Source organism: Lissotriton helveticus, chromosome 4_1 (genome assembly GCF_964261635.1).
Source record: "Lissotriton helveticus chromosome 4_1, aLisHel1.1, whole genome shotgun sequence".
Taxonomy (NCBI): Eukaryota; Metazoa; Chordata; class Amphibia; order Caudata; family Salamandridae; genus Lissotriton; species Lissotriton helveticus.
The window spans coordinates 784,236,419-784,254,290 of NC_136063.1; the positions used below are offsets into that span (position 1 = coordinate 784,236,419).

The following is a 17,872-nucleotide window of genomic DNA, read 5'->3' on the forward strand; positions in this document are numbered from 1 at the left end:
TCTCCTTATAACCATGTGCCTCGCAAGGACGCGCAGCGGACAAGCGCAGCGGGCGCGCCTAAGGCAAGCCCGTCTGCGCCCGTCCGCGCCTGGCCGGGCCCAGGGACTAGGCAGATTGGAGAAATTAACATCTACACTTCTGCTGAACTCCTCTCTCTGCAACACTCTGGCACCTCCGACCTTGATCGCGCTACACTTACCTGCTTAAAGGCTAATAACATCTATCCTCTCCACCTAACGGAGGAGAACTCCTATACCACACCTCAAAGCCTTACCTCCACTAGCTCTACCCCAAGCCCAAACACCTTGACCCTTCGCTGTTTATATCTTAATACCAGATCTCTGGTAAAACACCAACTAGGCATCCTACTACTACTTAAATCTGACAGACCAGACATATTATTTTTATCTGAAACCTGGCTCACGGCGGACTCCTTACCGGACATTCTCACAGCTTTACCGGCAGACTACTATATTCTGCTGACAAACAGAGAACCAGGAAAAACTGGGGGGGGGTGTGGCTGCAATTATTCATAAAAACCATACATTCACCACTCTACCCCCACTGAACTTACCAGACACGGAAAACCTAGTAATTAAATCCGACTCAGATAAAGGAACTATGGTACTGGTACTGATTTATCGCCCACCCAAAATCATGCCTACATTCCCGGCCTTGCTATCCGAGCAAATGGCTAGTCTAATCGTCAATTATGATAAAGTCATGTTGATTGGGGACTCAAATTATTGGTACAATGACCCGAAAGCCGGACCCCAGGCTACAAAACCTTTTGAGCTTCTTTCTCACATGAACTTCTCTCAATCAGTTCTGACCCCGACCCATGAAAGGGGACACATTCTGGACCAGATATGGTCTCGTAATGTCCCATTATCCACCCTGACGATAACGCCCTGCATATGGTCGGATCATCATCAACTACAATTCTCCATCATCTTTCACAGCCTTCTAAAGGCTCCCGCTTCTGCGGGGGGGCTAGCAAGGAAATGGAGCTCACTAAATAAACAAAATTTCTTATCTACTCTGGCCAATTCTCTCCCAGCTTCTTCCTCAGACATCAACCTCTTGGACAAAGATCTCACTGAATGGCTTTTGGCTGCCAGCAACGAGCACGCTCCTTTAACCAAGTTCTCACGTGCTCGCCGCATGGATGCACATAGATGGTTTACCACAGATCTAAAAAACCAAAAATTGGAATTGCGCCAATTGGAAAGAAAATGGAGACATGGGTACTCTGATGTAGATAGATCATTATATATAATTGCCCGCAGGGAGTACAAAAACTCTATCCTATCTGCTAAGGCAGTCTTCTTCTCCGAAAAAATCTCAAATGCCCAAAACAAAGCCAGAGAAATCTTCAGGGTCGTAAACGACCTATGTAATGATGTTAGAACTTCCCCCTCTCAAGCCCCCACTCAAATGATGTGTAATCAGCTCAATGACTTTTTTATGGATAAGATCGCCATCATAAAAAAACAGTATTCAACCCAGCCCGACTACTGTGGAAAGAATGGATACCTGCAGAAACCCCAACGAACTCAAGGCTATCCCCCTATAGAACAACAGAGATTAGCAGAATTAATGAACCGAGTAAAGTCCGGGTCTCCTAACGACCCTTGTCCTCCGCACATATTAAAGGAAGTTTATTCGACATTACCCCAAGGAATACTTTCTCCTCTGAACGAGTCCTTATCTCAGGGAATAGTCCCTAATTCGTTCAAAAACGCCACGTTGGTCCCATTAATTAAACAAGCATTGCAAATGCAATAGGTCTCGCATTAGAAAAGTTGGAGTTATTGGTCTTGTAAATGACATATTTTATTTATTTGTTGGTTTTTAAAATTGCTAAATTGATGGCTTTGTCATTTACAATGCCAATAGTTATAACTTTCGCGAATGTGACACCTATAGCATTTGGAATGCAACATGTTTTGTATTTACGTGACTTAGATGGCAGCTCTGGTCGTTAGGCCACATCTCCAGAGAGCAGGAGAGTGCAGCAGGGGAGAGAAGCACAGCAATGCAATAGGTCTCGCATTAGGAAAGTTTGAGCTATTGGTATTGTAAAGGACACATTTTTTATTTATGTGCTTGTTTTGAAAATAGCGAAATTAATAGCTTTGTTATTTACAATGCCAATAGTTTTATCTTTCGCAAATGTGACACCTATTGTAACACAATATGTGTTGTGAGGGTGAGTGAGGGTGAGGGTGAGGGGTTGAGGGTGAGAGGTTGAGGGTGAGTGAGGGTGAGGGGTTGAGGGTGAGTGAGGGTGAGGGGTTGAGGGTGAGTGAGGGTGAGGGGTTGAGGGTGAGTGAGGGTGAGAGGGTGAGGGTGAGTGAGGGTGAGTGAGGGTGAGGGTGAGTGAGGGTGAGGGTGAGTGAGGTTGAGGGTGAGGGGTTGAGGGTGAGTGAGGGTGAGGGGTTGAGGGTGAGTGAGGGTGAGGGTGAGGGTGAGTGAGGGTGAGGGGTTGAGGGTGAGTGAGGGTGAGGGTGGGTGAGGGTGAGGGGTTTAGGGTGAGTGAGGGTGAGGGTGAGTGAGGGTGAGGGTGAGGGGTTGAGGGTGAGTGAGGGTGAGTGAGAGTGAGGGTGAGTGAGGGGTTGAGGGTGAGGGGTTGAGGGTGGGTGAGGGTGAGGGGTTGAGGGTGAGTGAGGGTGAGTGAGGGTGAGTGAGGGTGAGGGGTTGAGGGTGAGTGAGGGTGAGGGTGAGTGAGGGTGAGGGTGAGTGAGGGTGAGGGTGAGTGAGGGTGAGGGTGAGTGAGGGTGAGGGGTTGAGGGTGAGTGAGGGTGAGGGTGAGTGAGGGTGAGGGTGAGTGAGGGTGAGGGTGAGTGAGGGTGAGGGTGAGTGAGGGTGAGTGAGGGTGAGGGTGAGTGAGGATGAGGGTGAGTGAGGGTGAGGGTGAGTGAGGGTGAGGGTGGGTGAGGGTGAGTGAGGGTGAGGGTGAGTGAGGGTGAGGGTGAGTGAGGGTGAGGGGTTGAGGGTGAGTGAGGGTGAGGGTGAGTGAGGGTGAGGGTGAGGGAGGGTGAGGGGTTGAGGGTGAGGGGTTGAGGGTGAGTGAGGGTGAGGGTGAGTGAGGGTGAGGGGTTGAGGGTGAGGGGTTGAGGGTGAGTGAGGGTGAGGGTGAGGGGTTGAGGGTGAGTGAGGGTGAGGGGTTGAGGGTGAGTGAGGGTGAGGGGTTGAGGGTGGGTGAGGGTGAGTGAGGGTGAGGGTGAGGGGTTGAGGGTGAGTGAGGGTGAGGGTGAGTGAGGGTGAGGGGTTGAGGGTGAGTGAGGGTGAGGGTGAGTGAGGGTGAGGGTGAGGGGTTGAGGGTGAGTGAGGGTGAGTGAGAGTGAGGGTGAGTGAGGGGTTGAGGGTGATGGGTTGAGGGTGAGTGAGGGTGAGGGGTTGAGGGTGAGTGAGGGTGAGGGGTTGAGGGTGAGTGAGGGTGAGTGAGGGGTTGACGGTGAGGGGTTGAGGGTGAGTGAGGGTGAGCGTGAGGGGTTGAGGGTGAGTGAGGGTGAGGGGTTGAGGGTGAGTGAGGGTGAGGATGAGGGTGGGTGAGTGAGGGTGAGGGGTTGAGGGTGAGTGAGGGTGAGTGAGGGTGAGGGGTTGAGGGTGAGTGAGGGTGAGTGAGGGTGAGGGTGAGTGAGGGTGAGGGTGAGTGAGGGTGAGGGTGAGTGAGGGTGAGGGTGAGGGTGAGTGAGGGTGAGGGTGAGTGAGGGTGAGGGTGAGTGAGGGTGAGGGTGAGTGAGGGTGAGGGTGGGTGAGGGTGGGTGAGGGTGAGGGTGGGTGAGGGTGGGTGAGGGTGAGTGAGGGTGGGTGAGGGTGAGGGTGAGTGAGGGTGAGGGTGAGTGAGGGTGAGGGTGAGTGAGGGTGAGGGTGAGTGAGGGTGAGGGTGAGGGGTTGAGGGTGAGTGAGGGTGAGGGGTTGAGGGTGAGTGAGGGTGAGGGTGAGTGAGGGTGAGGGGTTGAGGGTGAGTGAGGGTGAGGGTGAGTGAGGGTGAGGGTGGGTGAGGGTGGGTGAGGGTGAGGGTGGGTGAGGGTGAGTGAGGGTGAGGGTGAGTGAGGGTGAGGGTGAGGGTGAGTGAGGGTGAGGGTGAGGGTGAGTGAGGGTGAGGGTGAGTGAGGGTGAGGGTGAGTGAGGGTGAGGGTGAGGGGTTGAGGGTGAGTGAGGGTGAGGGGTTGAGGGTGAGTGAGGGTGAGGGTGAGGGTGAGTGAGGGTGAGGGTGATTGAGGGTGAGGGTGAGGGGTTGAGGGTGAGTGAGGGTGAGTGAGAGTGAGGGTGAGTGAGGGGTTGAGGGTGAGGGGTTGAGGGTGAGTGAGGGTGAGGGTGAGGGTGGATGTGGTGGTGGATGTGGTGGTGGATGCGGTGGTGGTGGATGTGGTGGTGGATGTGGTGGATGTGGTGGTGGATGTGGTGGATGTGGGGTGATTGCGGCTTGCAAGCTTATTCCGCTCACGTTATGCAGTTTCAAACATGATTGCCACTATTACTCTCAAATTCACTTGGCAGCAAACTGGTGAACTAATTAAAAGAAAGTCGTATTCAGCGTTATGGCCGGTACTTTATTCCAGCAAAGTGGCAAGCCAGTACACACCAATGAGCTAGTAAAGCTAAAAACACACCACATGGCACAATTGCTGGCTGAGCGAGCAGAAGTAAGCCAAACAGCTTTCCCGTAGCTAAGGAGAGCTGAGCTCTTTTTGTAGCAGCACGCATAAGAAAAGTCCCGTATTTTCACCAAAACACTCTCTGATAATGATCAGCCGAATTCAGAAGGCTTCCTGCCCTCATATATTCCCAAGAGAGCAGTAATCTTATAAGGAAATGCTGTCATCACACCTAAAGCTACGGATGCGGAGAGCTTGCTGGAAGACATTCAATTAATGAAAAAAAAAGAAAGAAAAGGAGACACGGCCGGCCGGCCGTGAACTGAAAGCACGGCCGGCCGGCCGTGAAAAAGCCTTTGATGCCGCAGGGGGTAATTAGGGGAGGAGAATGGCTGGGCTGAGGCAGAGCGCCAAGCCTTTGATGCAGCAGGGGGCGGAGCGGGAAGAGCTGCTGGCGGCACTAAGCTGACGATTTGATGCTGTGCACGCGCATTTTAACTAATTGCGCTTGCGCATTGAGTTAAAAGTGCACATGCACTTCATCAAATCGCCAGTGAATCGCCAGTGTAGGTAAGCTTTGTTTAAGCCCCCATAGTCTCGCTCTGCTCAATGCGCATGCGCATTGACAGGCGAGACCTAAAAACCTGGTGCTGACCCTTCCAACCTATCAAACTATCGACCCATATCACTTCTCCCTTTCGGTGCAAAGATCTTAGAAGCCCATGTGGTTAGCTGTATCTCGAGGTTCATAGAGACATCTGACTTTCTAGAGCCCAATCAAGCCGGCTTTCGCCAGGCGCACTCTACTGAGTCGGTGATTCTAGCGGTCCTGGACACAATGAGGTCTAATGCCGATAAGGGCATACATCAGGCCTTGGTGCTTCTGGACTTGTCGGCAGCGTTCGACACGGTGGATCATACTATCTTATTACACCGTGTCGAACAGGCCGGTCTGCGAGGCACGGCTCTCGGTTGGGTCAAGTCCTTTCTGAATGACCGATTTCAGGCTGTTAAGCTCGAGAACTTTACGGCGCCCAAACTCCCCACCACCTGCGGCGTCCCGCAGGGCTCATCATTATCCCCCCTCCTGTTCAATCTCTACCTCAAACCGCTGCTGCATTCTTTAAAACACAGGAAGGTCACGATATACAACTATGCGGACGACCTGCAGCTTATATTCCCACTAAACTCCACAGACTCCGTCGAGAAATTTCAGGCCACTATGATGCACATTCAAGGGTGGATGGAGATGAACCATCTAAAACTCAGCTGGGGTCCTCATTTTTGGCAGCCCTCAATGGGATTTCCCCTGTCCCCCTCTTCATCGGTAAAAAGTCTGGGGATCACCCTTAACTCCGATCTCTCATTAAAAAGTCAGGTGGGAACTGTGATTTCCTCATGCTTCTTCCAGCTACGGAAGATTAAGAAGATTGCTCATTTTCTCTCGCATTCCGCCCTCATCCAGGTGGTAATTGCCTTGGTCCTCTCCCGCTTAGACTTCTCCAACTCCATTTATCTGGGCATCCCCCTGGCTCTCTCCAATCGTTTGCAGATTGTGCAAAATCAAGCGGCCAGACTAATATTTAAATGCAATGGTAGGAGCTCGGCGAAACCACTGCTGGCCACACTTCATTGGCTACCTATAGCCCAACGGGTTACCTTCAAGGTAGGCTGCCTGGCCTTCAAGGCGCTTCATGGAAAAAGCCCCAAGTTTATAAACCATCTTATAAATAAACACAAACCTACTCGTAATCTCCGCTCTGCCCACCAGTCCCTCCTTACCTTGTCCCTTTTCAAAAAGAAACGCCTCGGTGGATGCCGATTTGCTTATTTCGCCCCAAGATCTGGAATTCGCTTCCCTTATCACTTCGGAGTTGCACTAATCTAATGGAATTCAGGGGTGTACTGAAGACCTGGTTATTCAAACAAGCACACAGCTAGGATACTGTTTACCATCTTCCTCTTCTCTAGCGCCATGAAACCTCTGGGTGCCCGTGCGCTATATAAATCACGAATAACATAACGAATAACATAACATAACTATATTTTATATTTATATTATTACAGTAGTTACAGATATATAATGACAGGGGGTACCACATTTATCACTTCACAAAAAGGAAAACAGTTCTTAACTCATATGTGCATCTACAGAAAAGATGATCTGGAAATGTACTAAACCTTAATCCAATGCATGTTATGGGAGGTCAACTGCAAAGGAAAATGTTGTAATTAACGTAAGAAAGAAGAACCACCACTCCAATGCCACAGAGATAGAATTGAGAGAAGTTTTACAAGACATAAGAGAAGCAAGCACTCATTCTCAACAACCCACAACCCAAATCCTAAAACATATACTACCCAAAGTCCCTGAACATATAACAGGCCAACTACCATCGATCCCCACCTTAACCCGTTCCGTGCTGCCGTCGGCCATTGGCTGACGGCAGCACTACCTCCTCAGTGCTGCCGTCGGCCAATGGCAGACGCGGCCCCGCCCATTTCGCGGAGGTGCCGCACTTTGGCAAAATCACGGCCGCCGTTAAGGCGTTAAAACACATAATAACACGCACTAAAAAGGTCACCAGCGACACCCCACCTGCTTCTAGAACATATCAGAACATAGATATACCAGCACATCTATCAATAACACATAGAGTGGAACCATTCCTCCTATATGACAAGAAAAAGAATGAAAAACAAATCCTAGTCTTCTCCACTGCAAATAACGTACTAAAATTGCCCTAATGCCAAACCTGGATGATGAATGGGACCTTCAAAATGTTTCTCAAACAATTAAATCAAATATACACCATACATGGTGAATTTCAGAACACCAATATCCCCTTTATATATGCTTTACTTCCTAATAAGCAAGGCAGTACCTACATGGAACTCCTAACTCATGTAAAATATCAAATAAACAACTCTTAGCCCCAATAAACAATTATATACCTTGAACAAGCTACGATTCATTCTATCCTAACCCTATACGCCCACACAGCCATACAAGGCTGTTACTACCTCTTAAACCAAAGTATATGGCAGCACCTACAAAAATCCGCTCTAAGGGCCTAACTATGATGGTGGTCAGCTGTACAACCGACCGCCTGACAAGCCTCCCTACCCTTATCCATTAGAAACCCAACAACTTGCTACTAAAAAATATTTCTGAATAACAAAAACAACATTAATACATTTTAAATTACAAACTAAACATTTTGATAAATATAACATATTTAAAATGTATTACAATCACACTATTCAACAGTAAAAAAATAATATATCATCACCAATGATGTATACTACATCAAAATAAAAAAAATCGATATTTTTAACATTCAGAACAATATTTTTGACAATGATATTAATATTCATGATATTAATGTTATTGCGATATTCTAGGCACAATATTTTTGTTACATAATATTTTTGATTAGATATTTTGTCCAATTACAAGTCAGCCTTATTAAAGAACTGAGGGATGAGGACAATGGCCTAAAACAAGCGTTGATCAACATAAAAAGTACCCTTGCCAAGTTAGCTGGTGGTTTCTCTTACTCTCCTTGTGGGATATTCGCTGGGGCTATAAGGCCCCCTACTTTAGGGCCCTGTCCCAAAGACTTGCCACGGGCGCTCCCCAATGGGACGACAAGAGATTTTAGAAATGTTGATCAACCAAGGTTTTCTTACATTTACAGAAACAGACCACCTCTACTCCTCTTGCGGCAGTTTTCATCCGTACATTTACTTAAGGACTCAACCTTTCACAGTGGGGAAAATCAATTCCTTACTTATTATCCATGTTTTCCACAAATGTTTAATATTTCTTCATCAAACTTTGTGCCTATTGGTTCCAAATCTTTTCAAGATGCTCTACGTAAAAGGGACTTAAGTACGTAACGATCCCAAGTTGGCGAGTACTTTGTGACCCTTAGTGGATAACACTGTTTTTATGACAAAGGTCGCCAAATTACCTTCCGGATCCCCTGGAGATAAGGTTTCTTTGAAGAATAAGGTCTTGCTCTGGATAAGGAATGTCCAACGTTGGTCTGAAATCTGTTTTAAACTGAGGCCTCCAGGCATTGGCAAGGGAGGGGGGCTGGCATTCCTAATCCTGCTGCTCTCTCAGTACCACCCATTGACAGGGGATTGATTGCAGTTGATTGACTTTACAATTCCCCGGTCTTTGTAGTGGATGATAGAATGTTTGCAGTTCCTGATTTTGTCGCACAGCCCATTATTAGGGATACCGGGGATGTTTTCCATCCTGCCAGAGAGGCGTCTCCCTGTTATCCTATTGTTTTTGATTCACTCCCTGGCAGTTTGGACTACAAATTAAGTATTAATTCCTTCCCACAACAATTGGCAACTACTATACAGCTAGTAAACTAGAATAAAGCTGGAATTAAAACAACATTGATTGATGCAGAGTAGGGAGATTTAATTGACAAATTTAAAATTTCTCTTTCAAGTAACTTGAGTGTTACATAAGGTTTATAGGCAGGGGTTTTCTACATACAATATTGAAGCCATGGCTTCACAAGCAGGAAGGCTTTTGGGAGGTCTTACCTTATGGATCAAAATATCAAGGTTATTGATATTGTCTCCCTAGATCTTCTTGCTCTTAAATTGAAACCTAAATCAGGGACCCCCTATTTTCTGGTTAATGTTTATAATAGGTCTTGTACCTTTAACAAACCCTCCCAATTCCTGAATTCTTTGAACACACTGATAGAACTCCAAGGTATGGGCCACTATCTTGTCATTGCAGCCAATCTCAATACTCTTTTGAACCCTCTCCACCTGTATTAGAGATGACCAGTGTACATGATGCATGCTAGCGTATTTCAATTGTAGGAAAATGTTAGGATGTCCTTGGCAGCTTTACATTAATGTTTATAATAACATCTAGAAACTCATGAAAAGAACATTTCACAACTGCTATAAGAAAATTAAGGACACAAAAAAGTTAATTGGTAAAACAGTCATTCACATGTACTAACTTGTTGTCACGGACTGCATACGTGCATGGTTCAGTGACTTTCAGCTGCAAGATGGGAGCTTCATAGTAATCGCTGGGTAGAAGCACCATATAATCCTGACAGGGAGCAGACAAATATAATGAGTTAATTAATGGTAAAGAAAAGTTTCAGCTCTATATCCAAGATATAATTTTGCTGCCCACCCCAGATATGATTGTGGAACAGCAACTCTTACTATACCAGTGAAGGCCAATGGAAATTTACAAGTATCAGATGGATCAGGTGGAACACAAGTATAGAGAAGCTTTTTGAAGATCTTTGTAAATTCCCCCACAGCTCAATTTAATTTTTGTCCTTTCCAACCCCAGGCTGAGACTCAGTGGTCCAAAAGGGTACAAAATTATATCAACTTACTTTGGGAAGAGGCATATTGACACAGCTTTGGACTCTGTGTGGGAGCGGAGAGAGATATACTATTCCCACTACAAAGTTTGGTTTGTAGATATTTACTTTCCCCTACAAACATCTAAGGGTGTCTGCAGGATGAGACTGCAAAAACTACAATTATACCTGCATCTGTAAATAAAGGTGTGTATTGTGGCCTCTGGTCCAAGATTTTGATATTAAGGTAACCTCCGGTGTTTGTCTGCTTGACAAAATATTGACTTATCAGTACTTTTGTGAGTCTTGCCCCGATTAAATCATGTGCTTTCATTGACAATGACAATGTAAGATAGAAATGCATGTGTTTTAACGCCTTAACGGCGGCCGCGATTTTGCGGAAGTGCGGCACTTCTGCAAAACGGGCGGGGCCGCGTCGGCCATTGGCCGACGGCAGCACTGGGGAGGTAGTGCTGCCATCGGCCAATGGCCGACGGCAGCACGGAACGGTTTAATAACTTGTTCAAGGACAACTTTACTGAGGAAATGACTGAGGTTACCAAACATGAATTCTACAACCCACTTTGGACAAGCTTTCTTTGAATGGCAAGTGTCTGAGTCCAACTGAAACTAAATTACATAGAAAACTCAAAAGGCATAAATTATGGGAGTCAGTGTTGACATTGCTTAAAGTTCTTAAACATATATATCACTCTAAAGAGAAGAGGGACGACTGGTAATATATAGTCAGTCTAGGCAATGTAGTTAATTGCGTAGATAATGGATAAATGACCAAAAAGGCACACAACAGGTCATAAAAGAAAATTATGATTTCTGGATTGACCAAATGACACATCCCATTTTTATATTAAAAATTACCAAAAATAAAGAACTACTAAATTAACAAAAGAGCTTCCAGTGGACAAACAGAATTCAAATACATTGGTTTCTTGATTAGTAGATGACAGTTAGGCATAAGAATGAACTAAAAGTGTACATTTGATAATGAAATGTGAACTTAATAAGTGCTTCTGAAATTCAACACGGAAATTCAGCTTAGCAGAAGTGGCACGGTCATTAGAGCATTTGGAGGCCCAACTACTCACCTCTTTATCCATAATCACATCAGAAGATATGCAATGTTGCTTTTGCCACACACGTCCAGGTCCTCAGATTGACAGTGGGAAAAGTACAAAATGTGTATCTGTCATGGACAAGTAGTGCACACTAGGCCATCAGATTTGTACACTGTCTATGAGTTTAGAGAAATAATGCACAACACTCCGCTAGAGAAGTAGGACCTGAAAATCGAGACTATAGCTTTCCAACAGAGCACTCTAAGTCAGCAATCCAAGGTCAATGTCAGTTTCTGTGTTACTCTAAAAGTGTAATTGACAGCATAGGTATTAATCAGGTTTGCAATGTCAATTACACTGACAATTACCTGTAATGAAGTGCTATTTATGCCACAGGAAATGCATCTGCTAGTGACAGGAAGCAAGATACACAAGGGTAAGAAAGAATTGAGGCCTCCAGAACAGAAAACCAGTTCAAGATACATATTAAAGTATCTCTAATGCTGCATGTGTACATATGAGTACATGTCAGTGTGAGCCTTAATGTGCCAGTGCAAATAAGTGGGTGTTTTATTATGTGAGTTGGTGTGAGTTCTGTGTCTACCATTGGTCAAATGCTCGTCCTGGCAATAAAGAAGCCATTTTTGGCATATTCTGAAAATGGGAATTTGGAATGTGGTTGTTTTGGTCAGTTGGAGATGTGAGGTACTATGGTGATATTTTGGTCAATGATGAGTCCTAGGCATTTGATGGCAGGAAAAAAGGTGAGCTAGATGCCTAGGCTAGTGAGACATGTTCACTTTTTCTGGATTTTAAATGGGTGGTCAGAAGTGTACAAGAGGAAGAATTCAGCTCTGAGGGAGTTAGGTTCAGAGAGAATGAGCTTGTCCGTTTTGAAAGATTTTCCAGGAAGACATTTAAGGTAGAAATGTAAAAAAATAAAGATTTGAAGTAAGTTTGAGTCTTATTGTCTTATTAGTGTATCCCTTTCATACACAGCATTGGACAAAGTTTAATAACTTTTAACAATATAGTGTTGCTTTTAAACTCCTGGTGTGACTTTTTTGTCATTTTCTTTAGAGTCAATGCAGTAGTTTGATTGGCATTGTGGATAGTGAGACCCTCATAACTTAATTTCAAATGTGCTCTTCTGTTTTTTTGCAGTCATGCTGTTCTTGGAAATCCTATTCATTATTAGCATGTTTAAGGTTTATCACATCTGGGCAGAATTGTAAGGAGAGGAAAATATTGAGGATTCCATGGAGAAAGAAGTACATTTAATTTGTAAATGTTGTGGTATTACCGGATAGATGTAACTACGAAACTTTTGGGGCTTCTCTTTGCCCCAAAAACAGCGGCGACAACCTTTTGCGCATTTGCTTTCAATGTTCTTTAGGTTCAAATTCATTATCATCCTTTATGGGTCAGTTTCACTTTCCAAACTCCATGTCCATTTAATGTTTACTTTCACCATGCAAGTTAAATTTTGCCAATTTCCAAAGTTTCTCATATTCCTGTCGGCCTTCCGAACCTTTTTCCAAGAATACGCACAAAAAGCACCATTCTTTTAAAAGCAGTTTATTGATGTCCAATGCATTTCGGACCTGCCAAGGGTCCTTCGTCAGGGAAAAAACTGCGCTACCGTATCATTCTTACAGCCCAAAGCCGGCGAGTTAACTCACTTACCGGATAGATGATCATAAGATGTACATAGCTTATTTGAAATGTATGTGTCTGGATGTGGAGTCCAAGTCTTTGTGGCTGTGAAATCTAATGTAGGATGTTTTAAGTGGGGCAACCTTTTATTTCAGGTGGCTAAAGTTACTGATTTCAACAGAGGGAAGGATATGATAAAGACAGGGGAAAGTGATGCCTGTAGTAAATAAAGACCCAATGGAATGACACATTCATGAGTCATTGCAATAATGCTATTTATGAAGTTTTTAGTAATCAAAAATTGTAGAAATTCCTGAAAGCGACACAATTCTGATATTTCTGGCTAAAAGTTAAAGGTCTTTGTCATAACAATAATTATAGCAATAACAATAACAAAAAAAAACATTACTACTACTATTCAATCCACCTATCAGACTCACCTGACTCCAATTAACAACTAATATTTCCCTATTCTAATCCACCACTAATCCATGTTGGGTTCCGGGTAGCGTGCTACTCACCAAAAAGCGCTTCAGCACCTCATGAGGGATAGTAAGCTATGTATAAATACATTTACAATCACTTCACCATCTAATAATAAGAATACTACATTTATCACTGGCATTATCATTATTATTTTGATTACTATTATTATTATATGGTTAGATGACTTTAGTCTATAACTCACAGTAAAAGTATACATTAAAACATAGTAATAATAATATTATAAGGCAACCAGAGTGCATAATAAGGTTAAGGTTACTGTCCATTCACTAGCTGAATGGCAAATTGGAGTAGGTGTCTAATTTAGATTTAGGGGCTTATTACAAGTTTGTCGGTCCTGGAATTGCAGAGCTTGTAGTGGCGGTCCAACCGCCGTAACCTAGTCAGTTCGATCACCTAATTAAGAGTCTGGCGGTCAGACAGCCACCAGCCTACCACAACACTGCCGGCACATCCAGGATCCTGGATCCACGGTGTTGGCGGTGTTCAGGGTCGGGAACAATGGAGGTGGTGCTGAACCCGGCACCATCCATATTCCGACTTGCCTTTCTGCAAGACTTTTGCCATGAAAAAGCTGGCAGAACGGCACGTAGGGGGCCCCAAATAAGGCCCCCAGGTGTTGTTGCCTATTTTCTTATGTGACTGAAGGCATATGTTGTGCCCCTTATGCCTGCACTGTAGTGAGCACACTGTGTGGCCAGCATAACATGGTGCATGCCAAAGTGAGCTCATGACAGTGCAAGTTCTACTGGGTTGCTGCACTGGATTCAGGCTCACTCACTAAACCGAATCATGCAGCCAGCCATGACTGAGGACGGCACACCGCTGGCCCGACAGTCTAGTCGTAATGCGGTGGTCTCAAGACCGCTTGCATTGGGTCTTGTGGTGAATGTGGCCTCAGCTGTCCAGCGGTCGGACTGCTGAAGTCGTAATAAGGCCCCTAGTTGGTAGCTGATAATTCACTGATTACAGGGGATGTGCCAAATCCAAGGAGAATGCACTCGTGTAATTCCCTCCACCATAAAATCCAATTAGTGGGAGGAATTCACCCAGATTCATTTTCTATGGGTCAGCACTTCCTCCTGAGTTCAGAGAATTATTCTTGTATACTGCCTAACTCTAACTCAGACTTTTAAGCCTGGATTAAAGAACACATCAAGTATACTCCAATGTCACCAAGTGTGCGTTCTGCTAAGCATTGGTTATGATTGGTTATCATAGACCTCCAATCTCTGTTACTCTGGATGCACCTTACTAACTCCCATGCTGTGAGGAGAAAGTAACAAAAGGTTGCAGGCTAAATACTTATTCAGGAGAGTCCTGCAAAGAACTGTAGGTTTCTGCTCCTTTTTAGAGTAGCAGGATAGAGTGACAGCAACAAAAAGAGGAACCAGGAACACACATACAGCTTTATATAAATGTAGCTCTGGTGTTCTTCATTCATAATGTCTTGAGTCCAGTTGATCCAATATGGTGGTGTTTGAAAGTAAGACTTTGGGCATAGTAGATGTCTGAGGGTTGAGACCATTTCATATTTATTTCTGGTAGTATGTTGAGGAGATATGGGTAGTTGTAGAAGTCAGTGTTGCCTCAGTTAGTCTTAATTCTAATATGAACAAATGAATACAGTGTCCTCAGTAATATTTTGAATGTTGGTGTTCACTCCCAGTGATCTATAGCTGGAACTTTGTTGCCAAGTTCACTGATATTAAAGCACACAAACTTTTCCCAGGTTTAGCAACATCAAAGAAATAGCTTGAAATTACATAGCTTTATAATGGTTTGTTACATCTGATTGACTTGCATCGGTGCCAATTTTGATTTACACAACTCCACACAAATATGTCAGTTTTCTTACCAAAAGTATTCCTTCAACCACGATATTAATAATCCATGTTCCTGGAACAAATGAAAAGGGATCTGCAAAGCTATTGCCAGGGACTGTAACAAATGCAGGCTCCTTGCTGGGGAAGAAGATGATTTCTTTGGTTTGAGTTGCCCCTGTTAAAAATGTACAATAAGCATTACACAACACAATACTGAATTCTGAGATAAACAATGACAGTTTTGTACTTTCATTTGTAATGATTGAAGGTGGAAGGGTGCAAGAGTTTTTTTTAAGTAAGCTTCACCGTATTATACATATTTGAAAAAACCTGAGCTTTATTTAAGATACATAATTAAACATTACAAAATTTGTTGTGAGTACAACACCTTCTTTGTTGATGTATAGATTCCAAAGTCAGTAGGGCAAGAGTATCATCAATTTGCCAACATACAACTATTTTCCAGGACTAGAGAGTGCCATCTTTAAAAAAATGAGTATTTGTGTGTTTGGAAATGGGCCCTCAAATACAAGGCACAGTTCATTTTTTCCTGATGACATTGCATTTCTATTGTGCTGTTATGCCTGACATTTTATGTAGTACAAAACAGTGAGTTTTTCCCAGTGATTGTTATATGATTTACTGTGGTAGACATATAAGGGGCCAATTGCATGATATGTCACCCACTAATGAAACCCTAGGAAACCTGTCATTAAGACAAGTGCCCCAAGAAAATAAGCATACTAAAGCCCTATGAGATTTCTAAAAACAATTTTGCAAAGAAAATCCATCATTTAGTACAATACAGGGTTGTCAGTAAAAGACAGCAAAGAAATATATGAAATTAACTCAACTGCAAACCTCATTTGTTATCAGCCCATTTCAAGTTGCTACAGTACAACCCATTTAATTAATTACTCACAATTGTATCCACACCTAGGCTGAAGTCAGGCGATATGTTTATTTACAAATGTGCCCTAAAGTATCTTAAACTGAAGGTGCTAGAGTGCTAGCTGCAAGACAGCTGAACTTTAGTATGGCATCACGGGCCAGGGAGCACTATCGGCCAAAAACAGCAATTTGGGGCCTTACACCCAGCAGAAACCTTCGTCCCAATTTAGCGGAGTTCCCAAAAGGCTTGGGGGGCTTTGCTGGAAGGTGGAATAACAGGAGAGCACCCTTTTCAGAGAGAGATGTCTGGAATGGTAGAGCGGCCCAAAAGGGTGAGTGGCTGTGCTGGTTGCATCGGGCTATGGGGGGCAGCAGAGCCCTCAAGGTGTTTGCCCTTAGGTGGCAGTTGGGAGTCTACATCCACATTGCCTGAGCAGTCATTGGTTACCTCCCATGCTGGACCTGTCAGATATGGGTAAAAAAAAGGCCTTGGAGGCGAAGCCAACTCAGAAGAGCTAAAGGTATGGCTAGCTTTGGGTGAAGATGAAGTCATGGGTGCACCGCATGACATGCCGGGAGGACCCTGGGCAGCATTGGCAGTGCAAAATCCTATGATGCACACCCCTGTTCAATGGAAAGAAGACTAACGGCCCATAAGAATGAACATGAGAGCACGAGCTTGATCCCCACAGACTTCCACGTTACACATTGGTGCTGCTGCCTACATAGTTACAATGAAGCCTCAGATGCAGGTGCAACAGCTAGGATTTGCACGTGCCCCCACGAACCCATGGAAGATCTAGGGTGCATTAGACCTGACTCCCTGCAGCCTTTCACTGATTGGGTGACAAAGCTTGTACTGTGCATCTACAGAGAACAATACATAGGACAGTGTTAGTATACTCTCATCTGCCACATGCAGGGTGTATAAGTTATCTAGATTACCACTGCAGCTTGCTGTGTGGGTGATCGCTTGAAAGAACTATATACTGCAGGGAGGGTTCATCCAGAAGGCAAGCAGCTGCTCAGATTGAGTGCTAATTAATTTGAGTGGCACCATGGCCCTTCCCCTGTGATGGCTACATCTGAAGAGTTCTCTTCGGAGTGTCACTTGTGTCCATGGGTAGGAGGATGATACCAATGACCCTGGACATTAAATACACTAAGCATATACACTAAGCATGGGCAATCCAACAGCAAGCAGTCCAGACTGCCATTTGAAGCTAAACGCACAGCAGTCTGCATGACATGGAGGACCTGCAGGGTCAGCCAGTAAGTGCTGTCTGTGTCACAACAAACATAGACGCTGGTGCAAACCCTGCTTCCAGGAATTTAACCGAGTCTCAAGTCCACAAACTTGTGGCCAGGTTGGACACTGCAGCTCTGATATTGAGGACACGTGAAACAGAAACATAAAAAATGGTTTAACATGCAGTAAGTTGTCTCAGTGATTTAGGTAAAAACAAATACCTTGAAACAAGCCAGAATAATCTGCAAATACTAGGGATTCCCAAAGCTGTGGACACAGACACAATGGACATTTTCATGGACAACATGTTGACAACACTGTTTGGAACAGCCAGCATCTCCCCAGGCCTGAATTCGGGATCCAAAGGCAGCCCTGGGAAAAATGCTCAAACCAGTCCCCTTAATCCATCATCTTCTCGCTATATCTTTCCGTCCATCCATCCTTCCATCCATTCTCTACCCTCCATCTCTGCTCTTTCTTCTCTCTCTCTTCTCCCTCTCAGATCACTTTCTCTCTGCCTTCCCGTACCAGCTACAATTAATCTTGAGGGGTGGCTGATAGAGGCACCAGGAGTGCACCTGGGCTTTCAAAACCAGCCCACAGGGATTCCAGTTCACCAGGGAAATTCTCGGTAGAATAAAAAGCCTGTCCAGGCCTACTTCTCCCACTTGCTGGTAGTGGAACATGCACATCGCT

The 17,872-nt window shown here is 44.7% G+C and overlaps 1 protein-coding gene across 1 annotated transcript in view; it reads right to left on the minus strand.

Moving 5' to 3' along the window:
- LAMA3 (laminin subunit alpha 3) overlaps window positions 1-17,872 on the minus strand; it is a 1,062,926-nt gene that overhangs the window by 457,636 nt on the left and 587,418 nt on the right. Inside the window, exons 26-27 of the mRNA XM_078687418.1 lie at window positions 15,069-15,211; window positions 9,615-9,709 (exon numbers count right to left, since the gene is read on the minus strand). Of these exons, the coding sequence (XP_078543544.1) occupies window positions 9,615-9,709; window positions 15,069-15,211 (238 nt within the window). The remainder of the gene's footprint in view (window positions 1-9,614; window positions 9,710-15,068; window positions 15,212-17,872) is intronic.